This window comes from Nuphar pumila, chromosome 1 (assembly GCF_984573655.1).
Source record: "Nuphar pumila chromosome 1, dmNupPumi1.hap1.1, whole genome shotgun sequence".
NCBI classification, from domain to species: domain Eukaryota; kingdom Viridiplantae; phylum Streptophyta; class Magnoliopsida; order Nymphaeales; family Nymphaeaceae; genus Nuphar; species Nuphar pumila.
In genome coordinates, this window is record NC_143249.1 from 179,934,083 (window position 1) to 179,960,629 (window position 26,547).

Below are 26,547 nucleotides of genomic sequence, written 5' to 3' on the forward strand. Positions count from 1 at the left end.
TCATTATTTATTCTTGGATGGTTGATTTTTTTTTTTTTTTGATGACGAGGAGCCAAAGCAAGGAAAACCCCAGGTGAGGCCTACGCAGCCCACGTCTGAAAGCTACGGACACACCCGTGCACACTGTCGATTTCAAGGTTGATTTGCTATATATGTTGGCGTAAATGTTGTAGTGTAAGTGAATCGGAATTAATTATTAAACATGGATCACCACCATACCAATGCGTGCAGCTGCGTGCCTCAGAATTGTCTTTATATTTGCTGCATAAACACGGTTTCATAATTGGGCTTGATCTTGTTTGGAACAAATTTCAGCCTTCATTATTTGGGTGCGAATCAGGACGGGGGCGCCCCTCAGGACCTCCAAAAACAAGTGTGGATCCATGTTAAAGCTGGGGAAAAGGGGCGGGGGCCTATCCAAGTGACCCATGGTGGGTTGGATGCTGTTCATCCGGGCCACTCCTTACTGTGTTACCATCGGGGTCACCGATGACTTTGCTGAGCGGGCCTCACGGCATTTGCTCTTTTTTCTCCGACTTCTTTTTGACGGGGGAGGAATTGGCTGATTGATGGTTGGGCTCGGCTTACTTAGAGCGTTTAATGATGAGGCTTTGGTTGTTCTGTAAGTTTGAATTGTAAAATTTCTGCATTTGCCTATTGCTGGGATCCGAATTCTGAAATGATGGACCAAGGGCCAGAAGCCAGGGGATTGGAGTTGGGTCTCAAAGCTCAAATAGTGAAAGATGTTTAAGAGGTCTGATTAAGAGTGGGAGGATATGGGAGGAATTACGGTTAAGTTCTCATGGCGAAATGAATGATGGAGAAGATTGGGTACTGGCAGGAACTCTTGCTGATTCTCATAAGGGAAAGATTGAGTTCCTCTCGGACATGTTTTGAAGCAGGAAAATCAAAAGGCAGATTCTTTGAGAAATGTGGAAAAATTAATCTTCCCACGATATGCTAAGTGAAGGAAAAAAAATTAACTTTGTACAATTTTTCTGGACGGGGGATATTTCTCCATCGTAGGGAGGTGAAGAATTGCTCACATACGACAATCGTCGGTTCAAATGGTTGTCGTTTTCCCACAAACTTCAGTTTGTGAGAAGGAACTTTTGATGCCATCATTTAAACGAGCATGAAAATTCATTGTTAGGCGTTGCCCCCTGAGAAAATCTGTCTTTTCTCACTGGTAACAAAACATACTCGGGGTTTTGTTATCACCCGTAGCAACACACGGAGTTTGAGTCTGCTTATATTTAAACCCAATAAAATCCAACCTCGTAAATTGACATTAAAAGGGTTTTTTTTTGAAAGAAAAAAGACATTAAAAGGGATAATTCCTACCAGAGCTGAATCTGATTATCCTATGAATCCAATCAAATAGTTTTGTAAGTTTACAAATTCTAAAATCGTCTATGATTGTACTACCAAATCTGACTAAACACAGCCCGGTTGGTCAGAAGTTTGGGACAAATTCATGCAATTAAAGTTCTACCTACATATTTCCACCTTTTTAGGAAACAGAACAGTATGGAGATTAAGCTGATTTTTTGCTAAATCTTGAGCTGCTGCTAATAAGGCAGAACTAATCAGTCTTGTATTAGTGCACCACTAGTTAAGGCATGACACTAGACATACCCAAAGATTAGCCACCTACGCTGCTCATGGCAGAGAGAGAGAGAGAGAGAGAGAGAGAGAGAGAGAGCACTCTGAAACAATAATCTCTTGTATTATGGGTTTCTGTAGTACTCTTAAAAGTCACTATTTTTTACATGACTAGGAAGAGAAATCCACACCTTGATTATTTAAATATATGTAGATTTTCGCATAATAGATCAAGCCAGCCAACACAGTCTGTTGAATAAGCACGCATGGAGTAAGCGATTCAGGCAGGCAGTGCAAAACTTTCCTGAATCCAGTGTGGAGCATCAACAACAGCACATGGATCATTTTTCTCAAAATCAGCAACCTGGGAAGAAAATTACAGAGATTAGCCAATTTACCGAATGATACTGAATTCAATAGTGACCCGAACAGGTGATAAACACAGCATAGGTTCTTAATATAGGGGCAGTAATCCGCTTAGTGAAGATGATGAGGCAGCTTAAATATTAAAAGCATGTTTGGGATGAACCAGATGGGATCCCTACTCTTTGCACTAGTGTACTTGGAAATCAAACATGGAGTTGGTAAGATGGTTCATTCACCTTCTGTCCACAGCTTGGGCAATAGTGGTACTTATGCCAGAGGCAATCTAGACCAGGGCACAGGAAGCAAACTCCAAGCATCATGGGCATCATACAACCGATAACAGCAGCAAGACTTGGCTTAGATCTGCGGGTGCATCAAGAAGTTGTGAGTGATTTTTTCCAACTAAGAAAATTACTTTCGAAGTGCATAGTTCCAACAGATAGCAGTTTTCAACATTGAATATGGTTCAAACTTCAATCTGATGCAGGAAACATTCTTTTTGGATCCATCATCACGTAGTGTCCAAAATAGTAAAGAAATGCAACCACTATTATAGACCATTTCAAATTGGCAAATAAGCAATTTTAACAACATTGCTACACAACAAATTTTGTTATGAACGCAGCATCCCAAACTCTGAATCCTATATCTTTAAATCTAAAATCACCAGTTCTAGGAGGAACAGAAAATGAAAAACCAAAGAATTCATGAAAGATTTCCTAGCTTACAACTAATATCTGCTCCCTAAATTGCACGACAAAGGCCTTCCACTTTATTTGGCAATTCTTGTAATTGTGATTCTCAAGACCCTTCTTGGTCTGAACATGATTGTATACCAGACACCTAGAGAACTAGATAAAGCCTAAATGGAAGGATGAATGCCTCTTCATAGAGCAGGTCAGAGAACTAACTCAATGCCCAAATACAAAGATAACTGGTCTACCATAGAGACAACGGTTTGATCAATTTTTGAATTACAGTAGTTTTGATGTCATAGAGGATTCCAGAAAATCAGGGTCAGCAAAATCACAACTAGGATTAGAACCTTCTACTACTCCAACACCACTTACCACCTTTGGGAAGATTTATCATTTAAACCTTAATAAAAATTTAACACTAATACAATGATATTCCCCAACAATGTCAGCGACTTTAAAGAAGTTGGGGGCACACCACATTTGCTGTTCAGTCTAGCTGAAGACAAGAGATGTAATGAAATAAGTACACAAATAGATGCCACTTATGGCCTTACAAGGTTACAAGAGTGTGAACACAAATACAAAGTCTAAAGTGCCCCTAATGGGCACAAACTATTACATGAGAAGAAATGACTAAAATGCCCCTAATGGGTATTACCTACTACAAATACAAAACAATTATATATATATATACACTCCCCCTAAAACTTCCGATGGTAACACCGAAAGTTTGTCAAGTAAGAAATGAAACCAGAGAGAAGGAAGCGCTTTCGTGAAGAAGTCGGTCAATTGAAATTCTGATGCTATATAAGGCAGTGTGATGATCTTCTTTACATATTATTCACAAACATAGTAGCAATCTATCTCGATGTGCTTAGTTCTTTCATGAAACGTGTGATTGCCAACTATGTATATGGTGTTTTTGTTGTCAGAGCATAACCTTGAAGGTGAATGTAAATGCACACCCATGTCTTCTAACAATCTTATCAACTACATGATTCCTGATATTGTGGTAGCTATAACACGGTACTCAACTTTTGTTGATGACAAAGATACTTTTTGTTGTTTTCTATAATTTCAGGAAACTAGCAAGTCACCTATAAAAACACAGAAACCAGTAGTTGATCATCTATCATTGAGATCTCCTCCTTAGTCAGAATTAGAATATGCAAGTAATTCAAGCAGAGAGAAGAAAGATAATAAAAGTCCATTAGAAACAAAATTTTGCAGATATCGAACAATTCTCATCATAATACTCACGTGCACTATATTGGGAGAGTGTTGAAACTGGCTAGCGGTATGCACTGTATAAGAGATGTCAGGTTCAGGTAATTTTCAAGTAAGTGAGAGCTCCAATCATCTGACATAATGGAGTGAGATCTTCTAAGGGTGCTCTATCATCTATTTTCATCTTGACATTAATTACTTCAAGAGTATCCACCTTCTTATCATCAGTAATTTCAGACATGTCAATAATTTCAGTGATAAACTTGGATTGAGTTAATAAATAACCACGAGAGGAACATGCTTACCTCAATCCCCAAAAAGAATCTAAGAAACCCTAAATCAATCATTTTAAATTTTGTTAAAGAATATTTTTTAATGTAACTAACTCATTGTTTGTCTCCTTTAGTAATGATCATGTTATCAACGTAGAGAAGTAAGATAACAAAACATGCACCAAACTTCTTAACAAACATAGCAGGGTCAGTAATAATAGGATTTATATCCAAGCTTAATCATAACAAAATTGAATCCATCATACCAGGCTTTAATAGTCTGTTTCAAACCATACAATATTTTCTCAGATAAAGCACCTTAGCCGACAGAACCTCATATCCAAGTGGTGGGTTCATATACACTTCTTTTAATTCACCATTTAAAAAAACATTCTTGACATCCATTTGATAGATGAGTCAATTCTTAATGGCAGCTATGGTTATAAGGGTTCTAACTGAGGTTAACATGGTTACAGGCGCAAATGTTTCATCGTAGTGCATGCCATATTTTTTAGAATAGCCCTTGGCCACTATCTTAGCTTTGTATCTTTCTAAGACACCATCACTTTTTGTTTTAACTTTGCAAACCCATCTACAACCTATGGTCTTTTTTCTTCTAAGCAGGTCTTCTATTTCCCAGTTTTTGGATTTTTTAATGCTTCTAATTCATTATTAATAACACCTATCAATTCAGGATAGTTTTTGGCTTGATTATATGAGATAGTTTCAAAATAGGAAAATATCTTAGCTAGGCATGATCTATATTGGGGAGAAAATGATTCATATAATACAAATATATCTGGTAGTCAAAGAACTCTATCAAACCTTCTAAGGGTACTTCGTTCTTGATTTTCTATATTGGAATATCTTTCAAGTGCACTGGGATTCCTATCATCTCCTCTTCTCCTATATTGAATAATTATAGCTTCACTTTCCTCAATGTCATTATGAACACCACCTTGGATTTTGGATTGAGGTTCTTCTTGAATATCATCAACATTCAAAGATTCATCAATTCCAAAAAAGAATAGTCATTAGCTTTCTTAGGCATATTGATCAAAGAAACTTTACTTATCTATAAATGATACATTCCTTGAAATATAAAGTTTATCATTTTTGAAATCATAACATCTAAATCCTTTTTGGGTTTTACCATAACCAAGAAAAACACAAGGTATTGCCCTAGGTGATAATTTGTCATTCTTGTTGGTAAGCACAAAACATTTGCATCCAAAAGTCCTTAATCTAGAATAATCGGGGGAGATTTTGTAAAGTTTTTCATAAGGAGAGACATTTTGAAGTTTAGTGGAAGGGACCCTATTTATGAGATATATAAAGGTAAGTGAGGACTCAGCCCAAAATTCTTTTGTAACATGTTTAGAAATAAGTAGAGTTGTAGCGATTTCTATTATGTCCCTATGTTTTCTCTCGGCCAATGCATTTTTTGGGGGTGTATTGGCCCAAGATCTTTGGTGCACAATACCATTGGTCTCTAAATATTTTTTGAAGTCATTTGACATAAATTCTCCCCCTGAATCGGAACGAAAGATAAAAATATCGGTTTTGAACAAGTTTTTAACACAACTATGAAAAGTTTTGAAAGTTTCAAATACTTCGTATTTGTGTCTAAGAAAGCGAATCCACGTAAATCGGGAGTAATAATCTACAAAAATCACATAATAAATATAATCACCTTTTAAGGCAATAGGAGTCGGACCCCACACATCTGAGTGTACTAATTCAAGTGATCTAGTAGCAAAAAAAAATCCTCTTTTTAAATGAAATGGTTTTCATCTTTCCGAGAATGCAATCAGTGCAATAAAAACTTTCATTACAAAAATTTCTCAAAAAAGGTACATTGGATAATTTAAATGTGCTAGGATGTCTAAGCCTTTGATGCCACAAAAGTATATCCATTTTTTGTACATTATAGCAAAAAATATCCTTGGGGATAATCAACTGATCCATGTAATAAAGATCTTCTTTATGTCCTCCCCCAATATGCTTCCTGGATTGGAGATCCCCAATAGTCTTTCCCATATTTATAGAGTTTACAAGAGACATAAGGGGCCAGACAACTAGCCATTGGGCTGGTCCAACACCTAGTTTTACTAGTCGTTGGACTAGCCCAACAAATATAACAGATTAAAAAAGGAAAAATTAAAAATAAAATAAAAAGACTAAAGTGCCCCTAATGGGCACAACCTATTACATAAGGAGAAATGACTAAAATACCCCTAATGGGTATTACCTATTATAGATACAAAATAATATTATATAATATATATATACAACTTTAACAAGAGTTAGTTGTCCAAGTAATACACAAATTTAATAGTCACTAGGATTGGCTCAAAATTCCTAAACATGAAGCAGAGCCAATCAAGTTATTACCCTTAGAAAAAGGAACACCAACATATAGGTAGAAGAAAGAGGTAAGATGTAGGTATGTGCATCTTATATGCTAACACTTTCAAAAATAAAAAAAATTGAACATATGTGCATCTGCAATTGTGTGTCAGTGTGACAAGTGCTAATCATAGTGACAAATATCGCGAGATTTATGAAAATCTTGCGATAATATCGCAAGAAATTGCTTGAAAGTTTAAAATGGAAATTTCTCGCGAGATTTTCAAAATATCCTGAGAATTATGAAAAAAAACATAAATACCGCGATTTATACACGATATTTATGTTTTAAATGACTATTTATAGCAAAAAAAATCGTGTATTTTTATTTTTAAATAATTTGTATTAATACTTTCTTATAAAAAATAAATTTTATATTTTTTATTTATTTTTTTATTGCCGAGAGTTTGTCGAAAAAACAAGATTTATGAATTTTTTTCAATTTCTCGCCAGTTTTTGAAAAACGAGAAATTGTCGATAAAAACGTTTGTCACTATGGTGCCAATTAGTATAAAAAATTGTATCCAAGCTGGCATCCTACTGATGCGGACATAGAAATTGCAAGATTCCATTGTCAAATTTTCCTCATTACTCTCCACTTCATTCTCAGAATTCACTACATATTTTCCCTCACTTGTATGTGAGAAAGAACTTATGACTGCGTTTATTGAAAATCCTCAATAAATCAAAATTCAGCGGTGGTCAATATCAGCACAAAATCAAGAAATTTGTTGCAAGAAATTTCCAACCTGTGAAAATATCTCAAAAATGAGATAAAGTGTGCGATAAGCACAACACCACCAATGTGCATAAATGCACAAGAACACTTAGAACAAATGTACACAAAGGTACAATAAAGAAACTCAAATGCACAAAGGCATACAAAATATAAAGAATTTTATTGAGAAGAATGGAGAACAAAAGCTCCAAGAAGTGCATTTTACAAAGGGGGAACTCCCCTATTTATAAGAGGAAAAAGAGCCTTGGAGGGGCTCCACTAGCTGTTGGAGCCCCTCCAACGGTTAGAAATCTAACCGTTGGAGAGGCTCAACAGCTAGTGTTGAGCCCTCCAAGTTGACTTTGGGTCAACAAACAAAAAGACAAAAAAATGAAAAGAAAAAGAAGAAAAGTAAAAAATACAAAAAGAATTACAGCATATTCATAATTATGAATATGCGCAAAAGAGAAATGACTAAAATACCCTTGCGGGTTTTACAAGAAAAAGGAAACATATATATTTACATATATATATAAAGATAGATACATATACATATATACATGATGTATATATGTATATGTATCTCTCTTTATATATATATGTAAATATTTACATAAAGAGAGATACATTTTAACACAACCATGGTGGGGATATCATTATTAGTTGGCAATGTGGGGCCATGGGTGGGTCTAACTAATTGTACTGGCCTTGCCACACCAAGCGTCAGTGTGAAGAACAAAGAGAACCATTTCCAATATGAGGCCTTTCTAGAGACTTTAGATGTTTATAAGAAATACAATTATGCTAGCCAACATATTCAACACATAATTATATGCAGCACGGCTACGACGAGTTGGATAAGCAGAGAGTATAGCAAGGGTATCAAAGAACTCATACATGGTGTCTGCAACTCGAACCATATAGAGTATGGTGTAAGCTATAGGCATAACAATCCTCATCTAGTACTTTTGGTTGTTTTTTCATATTTTATTTTACAATCATGTGGACTAATAATATAATACCTTTCCTTTCTTCATTAGGCTTTTGTGTCCTTTTTATGTTTCATATGTTTCATTTTTCTTTATATTTTAATTTAATATTAAGAACTGGCTACCAGTGTTTCTCTATTTCAGGTGAATTAATCGATCTAGCTATTAACTATGTCCTACTTGATGCCCATGCATAACTGCATAAAACTATGCAGCGCACAGGTTACCTTGTATTAAATTAGCACAACCTGTATTACTTGATGTTCATACTGCACATACAGGGGCTGACCCTTACTCTGATACTGTGAATTTACGATTAACGAGTGTTAGCAATTTCCCAAACAATGCATTATAATGGCTTCAAGCGGCTTCGGAAGCAGGAGGCATATGGGACTTTCAAGCTTGTTGAACCTAGCTTTAGGATTTTGAAGAGTTCTAGGTAGAGTTTTCATTAATAGTGATTAAAGAAATAAGCTTCAACCCCATTTCTCTAAAAGCTATCCATATTACAACACATGTCAGACTGTTGGATAATAGATTAGCCATATTTGGCTTTAATTTATCATTATAAGCATCATATAGTTGTAATGAAATGGTGGTCTTCCACAAAAGCACTTGAATCCACCAAAAAGAGTGTCTATTAAAGACACTTCAATCAAAACCCATAAAAGGGTATAAAAGGAAGAACACAACAATAAAATAATAAAATCTTTATTAATAACAAAAATGCTTAAGAAGCATTGAATACATGTAATGGAGGGGTTCACCCCTATTTATACAAGAAGAATGAAGTGGAGAGAGCTCACTTTGAGCTCTTCCAAAAAGAATCAGTTGGACTCTAGTCCAACGGCTCTTATTGTAGCCGTTGGACTAGAGTCCAATGGCTAGAGCCTAGTCAAGTTCTAACAAGAACTTGACTAGATTATATATATAGTTCAAATGGAATTAGATATATATAAAAAGCAAAAAATAAGAAGAGAAAAAAAAAATATATATATATATATATATATATAATATGATGTAATAATATAATATATATATATATATATGTGTTACACTTTATATTTTACATTTTAACATTCCTCCTCAAACTTAGGTACAATGAGCGAAAGTTTGTCTAAGAGGAAATGAAATTTGGGAGCAGCGAGAGGCTTGGTGAAGAAGACTGCTAATTGATACTCTGATGTAACATATAGCAGATCAATAGTTCCATGCAAAAATTCCTCTCTGACATAGTGATAGTCTATCTCAATATGTTTGGTGCGCTCATGAAATGCCCGGCTGCTTGCAATGTAGATCGCACTCTTGTTGTCACAACACATTCTTGAAGCTTGTATTGCTTCGGCTCCCATGTCATCTAGCAAATGCCTGAGCCAAACAACTTTCATTGTAGTGGTCGTCATGGCTCTATATTCAGCTTTGGTGGAGGAAAGAGAGACTTTCTGTTATTTTTTGCACCTCTACGAAATTAAGGACTCACCTAAGAAAACACAAAAGCCAGTGGTTAAGTGCCTATTATTAGGAACACCTCCCCAGTCAACATCAACATAGGCAATTAAATCTAATGACGATGACACAGACAAGAAGAGTCATCATGAGAAAAAGGTCTTTAAGTATCTAATAATACACAAAACTGCTCCCATGTGTAAAGAAGTAGAAGCATGTTGAAACTGACTAGTTGTGTGTACAACGTATGCTATATCTGGCCTAGTAATGGAAAGATAAAAAAGTGCTCCAATAAGTTGTTTGTAAGGAGTGAGATCATCAAGAAACTCTCTATCAACAATTCTCATTTTAACATCGACAACTTCTAGAGTATCCACTTTCTTATCATCCATAATGCCAGACCTGGAAACAATATCAAAGGCAAATTTAGATTGAGATATCAAATACCCACGAGGAGAATAAGCAACTTAAATTCCTAAAAAAATATCTTAATAAACCTAAGTTAGTCATTTCAAAGTAAGTTTTAAGAAGAGTTTTGATATTTGCAACTCCCCGTTTATGCCTCCAGTAATGATCATGTCATCCACGTAGAGAAGAAGAACTATAATCCTTGCATTAGAATTCTTAATAAACAAAGCAGTGTCAGTCAAAAAGGGTTGAAAACCAATATCAAGCATTACATAACTAAACCTATCATACTAAGCTTTTGATGCTTATTTAAGATTGTAAAGAGCTTTTTCTAAACGAAGAGCCCTACCCTTGAAAATACTAATATGAGGTGGGGCTTCCATGTACACTTCTTCAACTAGATTTTCATTTAAAAATGCATTTTTGGCATCCATCTGATATATGGGTCATTTTCTTATGGAAGTCAAGGCAATTAAGGTTCTAACAATGGTCATACAAGCAACTGGGGCAAAAGCTTTTTCATAATCAATGCCATATTCTTAGGCATAGCCTTTGGCCACTAATCGGGCTTTGTATCTCTCAAGAGTTCCATCACTCTTGGTTTTAATTTTATAAACTCATCGGCAACCTATAGGTTTCTTACCTAAAGGAAGATCTTGAATAGTCCAAGTAGAAACCTTTTCAAGTGCATCTAACTCAGTTTTCATGGATTCTACCCATTCTACATGATTTTTGGCTTGTGAGTACGATGATGGTTCCTCATATGAGTGTATTAATGCAATAACTGCCCTATATGTAGGTGAAAAGGATTCGTATGATACAAATTTTTCAGGAGGCCTCGAGACTCGCGATGATCTTCAGGTTGGTACTTCAGAATATTTTTCAAGTTCACATGGAAGGTTTGACTCTCTTCGTCTTGAATATTATAAACTAACATCCCTATGGATTTGCTCTTCATTGTCATCATTGTGTTCAATATCAATAGTACTTTGATCATTGTCAAAGTCGCATTCAAGATCATATTCATTAGATTTTGATGTTAGATCTATCAAAAAGGAGTATTCAGTAACTTTCTTAGGTTTTTCAAAATCAAAGAAGCGCTTTTTTTCTAGGAAAGAGACATTTCTTTATACATACAATTTTTCATTTTGAGAATCAAAACACCTATAACCTTTTCTATTATCGGCATACCCTAAAAAGGCATAGGGAATCACACGAGGAGAGAGTTTGTCATTTTTGTCAGTGAAAATAAAGCACTTGTATCCAAACACTCTCAATCTAGAGTAGTCTAGAGAAAGATTCACAAGTTTTTCAATTGGAGTTATATTTTTCAAAGAAGAAGATGACATTCGATTAATCAGATAGATAGGTAGCAGTTAGGGCAGCTTCTGCCCAAAACTCCTTTGGAACTTGGTTTGCTATTAATAATGTTCTAGTTGTTTCCATATGTCGATGTTTACGTTCAGCTAGTCCATTTTGTTATGGTGTGTATGGACAAGACCTTTGGTGTGTAATGCCATGTAAATTGAGATAATCTTTGAATTCTTTGGACATGAATTCTCTCCCTTAATCCGTGCAAAAAATGAAAATATCATTTTGAAACTTGTTTTTAACCATGTTATGAAATATTTGAAAGTATGAAAAAACTTCAGATTTATGTTTAAAAAAATAAATTCAAGTATGTCTAGAAAAATCATCGACAAAGATGACATAATATACAAATCTACCTTTTGAAACAATTGGTGCAGGACCCCAAACATCCGAATGTACTAATTCAAGTCATTTGGAAGAAACAAATGTTCGATCATGAAATGGTAATCTTTTCATTTTGCCAAGAATACAATCTTTACAAGTGAAATTCTCAGAATTACAAAATTTTCCTAAACTTGAAAAATGTTGGATTTTGGTCGTACGAGGATGACCAAGTCTTTTGTGTCACGAATCCAAGTATATTTTTTGAATATTATAACAGAAAGCATTCTTAGGCAATTTCAAAAAATCTATGTAATAGAGTCCTCCTTCTCTATGGCCTTCCCCAATCAGCTTTCCTTACTGGCGATCTTGTATCCAACAACCATGAGAAGAAAATGAGACATTACATCAATGATAAGATATTTGAGAGACAGATAAAAGATTTAAATTTAATTTAGAAATATATCTAACTTCTGGAATAAAAAATTCCTTAGTTTTATGGATTTTTTTCAAAATTTTCTATTCCTTATATTTCAAGAGAGGTTCCATCAGCTGTAAAAACTTTTGACACACTTGACTTATTTTTGAAACATTCGGATAAGCTATTGTTATTTGGGGTCATATGAAAAGAAGCACCAGAGTCAAGAAGCCAAGGAAAGTTACTTGGATCGAAGAAGGATGAAACAATTGCTCTAGTTGAAGCTTCAGATGAGGAGGAAGCTCCTTTGATAAGAGACTGGAGAATCTTCATTAATTGAGCTATAGAAACTGGTGCATCTTGATCTTTGGGTTCCGATCCAACAGTCGCAACTCTCTTTTCTCTTAGCTCTCTAAGTTTAGGACACCGAGGCCTATAGTGTCTTGGTTTCATGACAATGGTGGCAAATGACTTTTTTCTTGTCAAAGTCACCATTTTGTCTATTGAAATGAGGTGGCATGTAAGAGCGTACATGATAACCCAGTCTAGATACAGCTAGAACAGAATCATCTTCTGGTTTTGGAGTATTTTTTTTAATTCTGTTTTCCTCCATAGTTAGTTCCTCTATAGTATCGACGATAGAGGGAACCTTTCCTCGATGAAGAAGAGTTGATTTAGTCGACTCGAATTCCAGTCTCAAACCGTTTATAAATTGATAAAAATGCTCCATATCAAGTTATTTTTTACGGAGCTCAATGTCTTCGGGACAATGCCATTTTGGCTTTAAAAGAGCTAATTCTTCCCAAAGTTTGGACAACTCATTGTAATATTCTCTAATGGTTTTCTCTTTTTGAGTCATTGTCTGAACCTTGTCTTGTAAATTGCACACATGTGCAATATCTTTAAGGGAATACATATTTTTAAGGTATTCCCAAGCCTTATCGGCATGGTCGAACTTAGCAAGACTAGAGCATTTTTTAGTGTCTACGCTATTAATTAACCATGACATAATTTTTGCATGACCTATTCTCCACCCTTTCCATTTTTTTTCATAAGTGGCTAACGCCTTACTATTCTCCTCTTCCGTTAGAGGAACTTCTTTATCACCCTATATTTTGCTGAGAGATAGTTTAGGTTCCGAATTGGAACCATCCACTATACCCCTGCTTCATAATCGAAGCCCACATTACATAATTAGTATCATTTAGCTTCATGGGTACGATCGTGATCTTATCATTGTCATCCATCTTTTACAAGGGTGAGAAAGAAAGAGATGAGAGAAGAGAGAGAAAAAAGAAGAGATAAAAGTATAGAGGAGAGGATAGATAATACAATTTTTTTTGGCAAAAAGTTTCTTCAATGACCTCTTTCTTCAAACGAATTTTCTTGAGCTAAGAACAAGGTGATGAAACACTTTTTGCAAGTGAAGCACGAAAAACGAGGCAAAAGCTTTTCACAATCTAAGATCTCCACGACTCTGATACCATGTAATGAAATGATGGTCTTCCACAAAAGCACTTGAATCCACCAAAAAGAGTGTCTATTAAAGACACTTCAAGTAAAACCCATAAAAGGGTATAAAAGGAAGAACACAACAATAAAATAATAAAATCTTTATTAATAACAAAAATACTTAAGAAGCATTGAATACATGTAATGGAGGGGTTCACCCCTATTTATACAAGAAGAATGAAGTGGGGAGAGCTCACTTTGAGCTCTCCCAAAAAGAGTCGTTGGACTCTAGTCCATCGGCTAGAGCCTAGTCAAGTTCTAACAAGAACTTGACTAGATTATATATCTAGTTCAAATGAAACTAGATATATACAAAAAGCAAAAAATAAGAAGAGAAAAAATATATATAATAATATAATATAATATTATATATATATATGTTACACTTTACATTTTAACAATAGTCATAATCTAAAATTCTCAAATTTGGATTTTATAAATGGTGAATTCATACTAGTATGAAATCCTAATACTATTATGCTCTTGCCTTTACAAAAGGCATCTTTTCGTCCTAATTCACAACCATTCCACCATAATTCTCATGCATATCCATGTATGACTATTCACTTAAATATGAATATTGTTTTACAAAGGAAGCATCCTTTCATAACAACTCTTTTGAGAGGATAAAAAAAATTGAGAACTTTGACAACAACTGTTGCACTCTACCTAAAGGCTTACAAGTAAATGATTTAATTAGTTTTTATATATCTTTCCTTGATAGGATGTAATCAATACTTTTCTGGAACTATATGGCATAAAATATGTGTTACTATAGCCTGTAACATACCGTATAGGGTGAATCAAAGTATTGAGCACATCCTCATCGACTACATTCGCACAAGGTGTGAGAACACAAGACTAGAGACTGATTGTTGTATCATGGAGATAGAATGCTGAAAGTACTTGCACCATCATGCGAGACATCTACCACCTTAAAGGTTGGCAATATTGTAATGTGCCTGAAGCTTGGTTGAGGTATCCTGAATCTTTCTCTCATTTATTAAATAGGATGTTTTATATTTCCATAGTTGTTCAAATTTTACATCTATTAACCTCTAGTACTTAGTGATTGTTTGCTTTCAAATAGTGTTTTCGAAAACACGCCTCAAGGCACAAAAGGCACGCCTCGCCTCAAGGCATGGCCCTTTGTGCCTTGAGGCACAGGTCTAAGGCGCAAATGCCCTGAGGCATACTCCTCATACGCTATGAGGCGTACGCCTCAGGGCTAGGCATGCGCCTTAGGCCCCAATTAAGGTTGGGGCCTCTCTTTCTCCCCTAATTTCTCTCATAATCTCTCTCTCTCTCTCTCTCTCACTGCTCTCTCGTCTCTCGCTTTCCTTGCTGTCTCATCTCTCGCTCTCCCTGCTCTGTCTCTCTCATCCAGTGTTATTAAAAACGTGCCTCAAGGCGCAAAAAGCGCGCCTCGCCTCAAGGCGAGGGCCTTTGTGCCTTGAGGCGCAGGCATGGAGCATAAAAGTATCGAGGCGTACACCTCATACGCCTTGAGGCGTCCACCTCGTGGTGAGGCGAGGCGCGCACGCCTCATATTGTTGGTCAAATGAAGGTCAAAGCCCTCATTTGGCCAAAAGTAAAATGTTACCCCCGACCCTAATGAGGGTCGGGGGCCCTAATTTTTCTCTGCAGCCCCTCTTTCTCTCTCGTCTCTCCCTCTCTCTCATCTCTCGCAACCCCTCTCTCTCTCCTCTCTCACAGTCTCTCACCTCTCGTATCTCACAGTCCTTCTCTTTCGTCTCTCCCTTCTTGGCCTCCTCCTTCTCGCCGGAAGGAGCCGCGACACCAGCAGCCCTTGCCAGACCCCAGGTAACCCCGACCCCCTTCATTCTTTTTCCTTCGTATCTGCCTCTCTCTCTTCAATCTCTCCATACGGCAGGTATCAAGGATTAAAGCTGTTTCTGACCGTTACCTTTCAATATCATGTATTATGATACAGTCTAAAATACCCCTTCTTTCGATATGGCTTCCGATGTGCTTTTCACAAATGATGGTATGTTTTTCCTATTTTTACCATATGCAGTCCTGGCCTTCTCATTTGAATTGTGGTCATTTTTTAGGATTCATATGGATCTTTGAGCGCATTTGCATATGGATCTTTAGCTCAAACTTGGTAGAGCACTTCAATCTGTTTTCATGGGTTCCTCTCCTTTGCACAAATAAAAGTTTGCTCTCTTTACGTAACTCCAAAAAATGGAGTTTTGCCATCTTTCTAAAGCGTAAAAAATGTTTTGCCATTTTACAGGGCAAAAAAATTTTGGGCTCCTGCCTATACTAAACCAGAGATTTCAATTTTTCTCAAACGTAATCACAACGGGGCTTTGCAGCTGTTTAAGCATTGGACTTGGAATCACAACCGTGCTTTGCCGTTTCAGTCGGTTCAGTTTGCCTAGCAACAGTTGTTTCTTTTCAGGACTGGTTGTTCTGCAGGCACGGGGTTTCTTTTCTGGACTGGTAGTTTTTTAGCCGTTGGGGAAATAGGACTAGTCCTTTTGTAACCTGATATTTGGGATTTGTTGCTGGAAGCACAACCCCTTGTCACAGCCTTGAAAATATTTTAGAAAGGTTGTAGAATGTTTTTTTGAGCCTTGTAACTGAGTCGGGGCAATTGACATTGATCACGGGTTAGATGGGTCATCACATTCGAAAAAGCTCAATCTTGTGAAAGCTAGCCATTTTTTTTATAGTCTAGCTGGGGTTACAACGATTCCTACCAGATCTCTCTTAAGCCCCATGTGGCAGCGGGATTCGAACTTGGGGCTTCAGCTTGTCACTTATCCCGCTTACCACATGGGGTACCATCATGGTGGTATGTGAAAGCTAACCATAAGTCAGCCTTGTGACAACTTTCTCAAGTTTAAAAGTGGTTTACATTGCAAAACTAAATTCACAATTACTATGTTCACCATGTTTATTATTAAAACTCGAGAAAGTGTTGTTCTTATGGTTTGCATTTGCATGATCTTGGTAAAATCTAATTTGGCAGATATAATTGGGCAATGTGAGCTATTATTTTCTCTGTATTACTCATACTATGCATACTGTTAAAAGAGGAATGTTCTTAGACAGCATTTCTGGATGTAGGCTACTTATCTATCAGTAATCCAATGGAGCATATAGCATTGACTATCGAGTGATGAACTATTTTCATTTGATGAATGCTCATATAGAGAGATACTTACATTTTTTAATATGCATTTTGTTGTTAATGTTAATTTTTTATTGAATGAATGCTCATATTTTATTTCTTAGATACTTGCATAGATCAAGTTGTTGCATTAATGTTACTTTTACATGTTAATTTCATAATTTTTTCCGTATTTATTTGATATTTTTTATTTTTTGTTGGTTGTTGCTTCATCAATAAAGCATTTCTTATTTATTTATAATTTTAGATATATTTTATAATTTTTTTAAGTTAAAAAAAAATATTTTTTTGAGGCTTACGCTTTGCGCCTCGAGGCTTACGCCTCGCCTCAGATTTTGGTGGAGCGCCTCGCTACCCCTCAACGCTTTTCACAACACTGCTCTCATCTCTCGCTCTCCCTACTCTCTCTGTTGTCTCGTCTCTCGCTCTCCCTACTATGTCTCTTTCGTCTCTCCCTTTTTATCTGTCTCTCTCTCTGCCAAAAGGAAGAAGAAGAAAAGGAAGAAGAAAAAAATTGTAGTTCTCTTTCATCTCTCGCCTCTTGCTGACAGGTACTCTCTCTCTCTCTTTCCTCCCTCGATTTGTCTGTCTTTCTCTCGCTCTCTCTTCTTTCTCTTTGTCTATTTGTCTCTCACTCGCTCTCTGCATGTCTTATTTTTATGCTCTCTTTTTGTCGTACTTTTATTTAAAATGTTGCATGTTATTGTTTAACTGCATAGGTATGAATCATGTGGGATTATTGGGAGTATACTTATTTCTTTTTTTCTGTAGCATGTGTAACTGCATGTGTAGATCTTGTTTCTTTGTATACTTATTCTTTTTTTTCTTTTAAATATGATACTTAGTATTTGGATTTTTGTTCTTTTTATTTTCTACATTGACTACATGTGTAATTGCATGGGCTTTACTATCTTGCCGGTTGATTGTCCATTTTTTTAGCATGTCTTTTGCTGCTACATTGTTACATTGTTATTTTCTTCACTTTGTATTTGCAATTAGATTTGGTGTTTACATTAAGGGAATACATGTATTTGTGTTTATTCATATCATATGTATTTGTGTTTATTCATATCATACGACTATGGGCATTTATATGTTTTTTGGGTCCTTCATTTGCACTTGTGAATATTGTAACACTCTCATTTTGGAGAGTTTTGGACAAATACATTAACATTTGGTTGTTAATGCTAATATGCATTTTCTGATGATGACATGATGTTGAGAAATGTGATTTTTAAAGAATTTGTTACTTAATTTTTTATGGAATGCTCATATTTTATTTCTTAGATACATAGATCAAGTTGTTGCATTAATGTTACTTTTACATGTTAATATCATATTTTTCGGTATTTACTTGAGATTTTCTATTTCTTATTGGTTGTTGCTTCATCAGTAAAGCATTTCTTTGATTTTTTTGTATTTTTAGATATTTTTTAAAGTTTTTTTAAAGTTTGCAAAAAAAAATCTTGAGGCTTACACTTAAAGCCCCAATTTTCGGCCGAGCGCCACGCTTAGCCTCAACCCTTTTCACAACATTGCTTTCAAATATTGGAGTAATGTGAGTATATGAAGTAGGCCTCAAATTTACAGATTGTCAGCTATGGAGTCACATCTTTGTCATAGTGATGTCATCAGTTCATGGGATTGGAATGGGACAACTATTATTCAGCTATTTTTTAAGGCTACGTTTGATTAGTCAAGAGGCAGAATGAATTTCATTTCCGACGTTAATTAGGAGGTCTATCTCTCCTCCAATTGGCATATTCTTATTCTCCCCCCTCAGAAGTTCTCTCTTTGTCTTCTCCTTCCACCATAGCACACAAAGGCCAAGGATGTAAAAGATGTAGGGACAAAGAACGTAATACCACATTACAACACTTCTTTTTTCCCAAAATAACACTATTGTTTTAACATCACGGCAGTCGGAATTGCACACAATTGTCATGTATAACTTGTTTCCCATTGTTTCATCCGGTTGAACACATACAAGACATTATTAGTTTTCATCAGTCATGGTCTCCCGACTCCCAACCAACATCTTTCCCGTCTTTTATTCAAAGACAAGTGTCTAAAAATAAAAATCATCCGCATCCATCTGCCCCAACAATCTAAATTTTATTCTCGTTTCTTTCCTACTAATTCTGTGGATCAACAACCCAAAACCATCTTTAATCCCACAAAAGTACACACCCCAATAATCCCTAATTCTTCAACCAAGGAAATCAATGAAAACCACCCAATATAGGAAGCCCAACCTCTTCCTACCGTGCCAAGATCATTCAAAAGATCCATTCATGTGAACCCCAATTCATAATTGACGGACTAAATCAAGAAACCGATGAAACAATTCATCATAAACCATAAAGAAAACCCAAATCGAGCATCACCAAGAAAAGGGAAAACGCCAGAAAATTAACCAGTGGAGGGAGAAAAGCGAAAAACCTGACGTTGGTGAGGCCGGATTCCCCACAATAGACGCAATTGAAGGGGGCGGGGGTGTCCCGGAAGATGGTCTGCTGGATCGGAATTCCCTTGGGGTCCCCGAAGATCGCGTTCGGGGGGACGATCCCAGCCTGATGGGGATTGACCCCCGTGTAGAAATACTGCTGCTGCGGCGCTGGAGGGTTCGCCGTCGCCGGATAGCCGTACGGAATTCCGACCGCCTGTTCTTCCTTCGACATTTCTTCTTCTCTCTCTCTCTCTCTCTCGATCTCCAATTACCAAGAGAGGGAAATACTTTTCCTATGGTAGACGCGTTTTCTGCAGACATGGAGAAGAGAAAGTCAGAGGCTCATGGAAGAAAAGGAGAACGTATGATGGCTGCAATTCATAGCCGTTCAATTCTGAGATGAACGGTCACCAATGCCGGAGAAGTTATATCCGGCGGTTGGGAAAAGAAGTCAGCCTGGGTCATGGAGGCATCAGCAGCACCTAGGGGTATCAATGGGTCGGGTTTGACCTGGACCCGAACTTATGGGTCTGGTAATAAATAAAAAGGTCCGAGTAGAATCCAGGTCAGACCCGAATGGCCCGATTAGTATATGGTACCGGGTATGGTTTGTGAAGTTTCATACCATACCCGAATCTGACTCGAGTTCTGATCAAGATCCATGCTTTTTTCAATGTAAAAGAGATAAAAAAAACTTATTTTATAGGGTATGAATCGAGTCTGTTTCATGTGATCCTTATACGACCAGGTATGGTTTTCCTTATGTTGGACCCGATCAGACCCGGGTCCATACCTGGTACCTGCACTTCAAAATCAGATCCAGGTTTGGACCCACATGGGTCCAAGCCAGATCCGACCCATTGACACCCCCAGCTGCACCCACATGATTGGATCGGATCTTGTTTGATTCCTGTTTAGATCTGGACACAGCTTGGAAGATTCTCAGCTGAATCGGGTCCGGACTAGGGACATTGTGCCGAGTTTGTGATGGACATGGATCTAGTTGAACCATTCCTCCAGATTGGTAAGCCCCTACTTGGTCCTAATAATGGGGCAAAACCATTTGGGTCGGACTTGGCGATACATCCCTAATATTTGTGTAATGCGGGTTGGTTTCAGTCACATTCCATCACCCAACTCTGAATAGGTCTGAAAATTAGACACCAAACTCAAACTGATATGGATCAAATTTGGGATTGGTTTTTGAGTATCTAACGATTTTACACCCGTGAAAGTCATCGGGTCGGGTATAGACTGATAAATATCCAGAGATAGGACAAGGCACCCGTATGATGTGAGCCTAACAGTTGGGAGGCTTGACACTGCACAGGATCTCACAAGTTTGTTTATCATATGTCATGTGCCCCCGCAAGGACTCTGCACACTTGGTTAGGTAGTAGGGGTGTCAACGGGTCGGGTTTACCCGAACCCGACCTGGACCAAATCATAGAGTCCGCTTATGGTGACAAATAAGAAGACCTGGGTCCGGACCCGAAGGTCCGATTAATACATGGACCCGGGTATAGTTTGTGAAATTTTACACCAGACCGGGCCGACTTGGGTTCTGATTAAGACCTGCAATTTTTCAATGTAAAAATGATAAAAAAAATATTATTTTACCGGGTATGGTCTGGGTCTGGTTCATGTAGTTTTTGTTGGGTCCAGGTTTGGTTTCTCTTACAGTAGATCCGATTAGACTCAGATCCATACCCAATACCATACCAAAAAATTTGGTTCAAGTCTGGTTTCACCTGGGTCCAAACCAAACCTGACCCGTTGTCACCCTTATTAGGTAGGTCAGCTTAAGGCATTGCAGGTTGAAGGATGTTGCGAGTTTGATACCTAGAGTATGCATCCTTCGCTACAAAGCCAAAGCAAGAAGGTGTTTTTGATGAGTAGTTGAGGTACTTGAAGGTTTTATATTGGCTAGACGGATCCAACGGTGCTTGCAAGTATACATCTTATACATAAGTATATTTAGGTATACACAAGACAAATGAATATTTTTTTAACAGTCTATACATGCTTTTGATTCCATGTTAGGGATGGCAGTGGACAGGGGGAAATGGGGCCTGCCCCGCCTCACCCCGTTTAGACTGGGGATAGAGGACATGAAACAGTAATGAAAGCAGGGAAGAATGTTAAAATCAAAACCCGTGCGGGGATGAACTTAAGCTTTCCCCTGTCCTAATCCCCGCCTTGCTCTGTGATGATGCATGAAATGCACATCATTCTTATTCAAAATTCATGCATTTCTACATGTTTTTAATAGTTTAGAACCCATGAATGGATGTATTTAGATACAAAGAGGTCTCGGTTCGAATTTCACTTGAATCAGAGTTAAAACGAAAAAATATCATATTTTTAGGGTTTTGGATCGGATTTCAAGGTAGACTGGATCTAGTTCCGACTCAATAGCTCTAATTTGGATCTTAGACTGGATCCAAACCTTAAATATTCCAAATCCACGTGATTTAAAGAGCTTTTCATAAATATTTTTTGAAACCCCCCTCTTTCTTACTCATTTAGGTAGTTAGTTGCAAATAGGACATAGTTTAGCATTTAATTGAAACTAACTTTTATGTTAGGTGCTTTTTAGAATTAGGCATAAGTTAGGGAGTTTAAATAGTTCAAAATTTTAGGTCTTCACATTTTTGGAGGTCTGAAAAAAATGCCACCCCCTTGAGACCACTTCTCTCTCCCCCTTCCATTCTCTCACCTCTCCCCCCTTTTCTTTTTCTTTTCATCTTATTTCCCTTCTCCCTCATCCTTTTCTTTCCTCCATTTTTGTATTGTGTTTATTCTTTGTTGGCTGCTATGTTGTATTTTCAGGTGCTGCAGATCGGAAGGTGAACTTCCCCTCGGTGGTGTGTGTCGTCTGCATCAACGAGGGGTAGCAGTGCTCTTTCCCCATCGCGGCTCTCTTTCTCTCTTCTCCAACCTCTTCTTTCAATCAGTTCTCGAACGAGTGCAGCAGCGCAACGGAGTGTAGCAGACCTTCAAAGGACGTCCAGGGTGTGCCTTCCAACCCCATTAACCGCTCTACCTCACCCCCTCCTCCCTCGTCGGACAACCCATGAGGTATGTTCTCTCACCCCTTTCTTTTAGCATAGATCGAGTCATGTGTGTTGAGTCGTATTGTTTGTTCAGCCGTGAGTCAACCATGGAATGTGTGTCAGCCCAAATTTCATTCTTGTCAACGTCTAAAATACCGATCTGATCGAACTCTTGGCTGAGTAAGATCCTATCTTGTAACCCTTAATCAGCCGATTGAAATAAAACTCTACCGAATTCAATATTTGAGATGCCATTGGCTGGATGTTGTAAGTATGGTGTACTTCTGATTTTTTTGGTCAATGAACTTCTGAATTTTTGTAATAGTTTAACAGTCTGGTCATGATCTAGCTGCAGCTAGATCTGACCCGCTAGATCTAACCCTGAGTTGTTCAATCAGAAACTAGACTAGTGCTTTGGTTTGAATTAGCCAATTAGATTAGGTTTAACCGATTAGTTTGAGGTTAGTGCTAATTCCACATCTAGTCATAAAACTAATTTTAAATCTCATTAATTCTGATTTATATCTGTAGTTTAACATTAGAATTATGTGTTATCTGCCGCTCACCTATTTAGATTAAATGTGGTTAATGTGTAAGTCGTTGGTCAATAGTTTTAATCAATCAAGGATATAGTTTGTTTCTATGTTATTAATTTTAGTTGACCATATAGGGTTAGGGTAGGGTACTTAGAGGTAGTATAGTGTATTATAATCAGACAATTATTACTTAGACTAGCATACTAATTTTGGTTTTAGTAAATGTTGAATTCTCTATAGGTTTTCAAAATTCGTGAATTGTGTCTTAGGTAATTTTTAGTTCCTTTCTTTTTCAGCCCTTACTAAGTTAGATATTTTAGATTGATAGGTTAGCATTTTAGTCTTTTACATTACGTTTGCTTAGAATGTGTTGACTTTGCGTCAGATTCCCAAAACCGTGTAAGAGTTTTAAGAAGTTATTTGATTACTTGATTTAGTTTAGGTAGATTCTATATGTGAATAGCTAGGTTGATGGTTGGGTTTGAATACGTTGTGTTAATTGAGTATATGTTAAATTCGTGAGGTAGGCTAATGACATTTTAGGTAAGTAATTGATTTTTGCTAGGTCCCATTGTAACTCCCATTTTTATTCATAGGCATATTAGATTATTTTTGTCTTTGTATGATTTTTATTAGGTTAGTTTAAGAAACTTTTGTGTAACAATTTTTTTAGCAAGAGTCGGCTTTGCTTAGGTGTTTAACAAATTCGTGTAGCATATTTTAAGTAAGATAGCTGTTTTGTTTCTTTAGCTTAAGGTAGATTCCAGACCTTTTAATGGTAGGATATTTGTTAGACTTTAAAGATTTGTTTTAATTTTAATAATTTTTAATAGTAGCAACCTTCCATTAGTAGTGAGTTGTACCTTTGCAATTTGTTTATTAGCAACATTTGACTTGCTTAGATTTTAGAAAAGTCATGTGATATGCTTAGGCTAGATTTGAATTTGAATTTCTTGCTTGCTTTTCATATTTTATCCTATTTGCCCTTATCAATTTTAGTAACTAGGTTTAGACGATTTTTCATTTTTTTTAGATTTAACTCTTGTTTTTTTATGTTAGTAAATTAATTTTAGGAAGTTATTAGTTGTCGAGTTTTATTGATTTTCTCATTTGGTTTTATTTTATTTATTAGTAATCAGCCAATAACCATAGTGGGGTCCACCTAGGAGGGGCATGAGCCTCTAAGTTCAACTCAATTCAAAACCCGCCCCCTTGGTACCCTAATTAGGTTAGTTAACTTTAGTTAAATTAAAGATAGTTTGTAATTGTTTAAGTAATTAGGTTAAGTTTAAATTCAAGTTGTAAATTCAAGTTAAATAGTTAGTGCATGTAACTCAAGTTAGGTACATTAGGTAGTTAATTTCATTAATTTAGATGCTCGAATTTATGTTTGTGCTTTAGCTTAAGTAGTGTAAGTAAGTAGTGTATTTAAGCCTTGCTTTAAAATTAGCATCATTTATTTAATATAAATTAGATTAATATAGAATTAATATTTTTTAGATTAATTAAATTTGGATTATTGTTTTATCAGTATAATAGGTGTGAATGGTCTGCCATTGCATGCATTTCACTTCAATAGTGTGTGAATCATATGCATTTAGATTGAATAGTGAATTGAACTTTTGAACCAGAAATTGCCGCGTGTTGCACTTGTTATTTTATGTGCAATTTTTCAAAGTTTTTACAAAAAACCAGTTCCATTCTCTTTGTTTATGTGTTAACTGTCTACAGACCAAAAATCAGCTCACTCTGAGTTGATTTGGTCAGGTTTTAAAGGATTTTTCAAAATTAGGTTTTTTGGGTTTTTCAATTTTAGGACAGACAATTTCCAAAAATTTTATCAGACTTGAAATGCTTATATCCGAAGCTCCCGAATGAATTTTTGATATCCGTAAAATCTGACAGATTCTTGAATCTATCAAAAATCCAACAAAACAAAAATCATCTGATTCAGACTCCGTTTGAGCTTTCAAACAATCTATTTTTGAAATCCTATCAGAAATTGGTTCATGCACTATCATGAGGGGCAAAACAAACATTTAGCAAACTACATAGTTTTCAGTAATTTATTGTGTTTTTCTGCATATTAGTTAGTATATTTATAGTAATTAGCTTAGTTAGATTTCATTTAATTAGTTAGTTTGATTAGAAATTATATTTTAGTTATTTTTTATTTTAATTGTAATTTAGTTTTAGTAATTAATTTTAGTTATAATTCAGAATTAATTGCCAGAATTGCTACTGACTTTTATTTTTTGTTATTTTAGGTTGATAAGTTTCATACAGGTCAACAGGTGTATTCAGAATGAGAGTGTGAATGCACGTGTAGTGAAAAGATGAAAATGCCTCTGACGATCTGAAGAAGACTTAGCAACTTGCTTAGGAGTTAATCTTTATTTTTAATTTATAACTTAATTAGAATTGTAATGTTTAACTTAGTTGTAAACTTTATTGATATTAATAAATTGAAATTTTTAGAATTAATTTGAATATTTCTCGTTCCCTAAGGATTCGACTCGTACTTGCCACGTTTGTGAAAAGTCGATTTTTATTATCTTTGGTTGATGATTTTTCAACGTTTTTATTGAAAATATGTTTTAAAAATACCATTTCAAAAAGATCAACCACCCTGCTCCATCCCCAATCCTTGACTGAGGGAAAATGGGACATGCCCCGCCTTGCCCCTTTTGGACTAGGGATGGAAGACATGAAATGAGGATGGAGGTAAAAATCAAAACCTGTGTAGGAATGAAGGCTGGGATAGAGGGCAGGATTTTGAGACGGGGAGGGGTAAAAAGACCTTGTCCCCCATCGCCGCCCCCGCCCCTTTCCAGTCCACTGCGATCCCTATTCCATGTTGTTCCATCAAGATATCCTATGAGCTTCCTTCTTTCAAAACTGCCAGCAAGAACTTAGCCTAGTATGTGTACTTACATTGACAAAAATCTGCTAAATAGACTCACCCTTTTCCATGCATTTAATAACACCCAATTGCAATACTCAAAGACTGCAAAACACATGAAAGAGTAACAATACCACAGCAATAACAAGCTGCACTAAAAAAAGAACAACAAAGTATGAATTAGCACAAATGTTTTAAGAAAATTTTATTAATATCAATAAAAAATAGGTTGTCCATACTCAAGGAACTGAAGGTTTCTTCACAAACATGTTAAATCAACTTCACAATGGCAGTTAAAGCATAGCAATTTTACAGCCACATAAAAAATATGAAGCATCTAGTAGAATATCAGGATTAAAACATGAATGAAGAGTCCTCAAAATAGCTTACTTCCTCAACTTACACACCCAAAACAACTACAAATCTCTCAAAATATCTCAAATCTCCACATTAGATGAGTTCTATTCCTTCCCAAAATAAAAAACAACCTGAATGGAAGTGATCCCACTTATTGAAAACCAGAAATCTGATAGCAATTGACATATTTCTCAATTATGGTTAAGAAACAAGAAAAAATCAAGAAAATCTTGAAAAAAAATCCTAGAAATTTCAATACACCCAAATGGAATGGGATTAGATTCACAAACCTTCTTAAATCAAGAGCTAGAGAGAGATGTACCT

General features: G+C 36.2%; 1 protein-coding gene across 1 annotated transcript; it reads right to left on the bottom strand.

Annotated features, from left to right (window-relative positions):
• Window positions 1-1,710: 1,710 nt before the first annotated feature.
• Window positions 1,711-19,669, bottom strand: LOC149851492 (GSH-induced LITAF domain protein-like). Its single transcript, XM_090000938.1, has 3 exons — window positions 19,366-19,669; window positions 2,208-2,334; window positions 1,711-1,969 (listed from the first exon to the last, which is right to left on the bottom strand). The coding sequence occupies exons 1-3, from the start codon at window positions 19,602-19,604 to the stop codon at window positions 1,886-1,888; spliced, it is 450 nt and encodes a 149-aa protein (XP_089857064.1). The 5' UTR covers window positions 19,605-19,669; the 3' UTR covers window positions 1,711-1,885.
• Window positions 19,670-26,547: the final 6,878 nt, after the last annotated feature.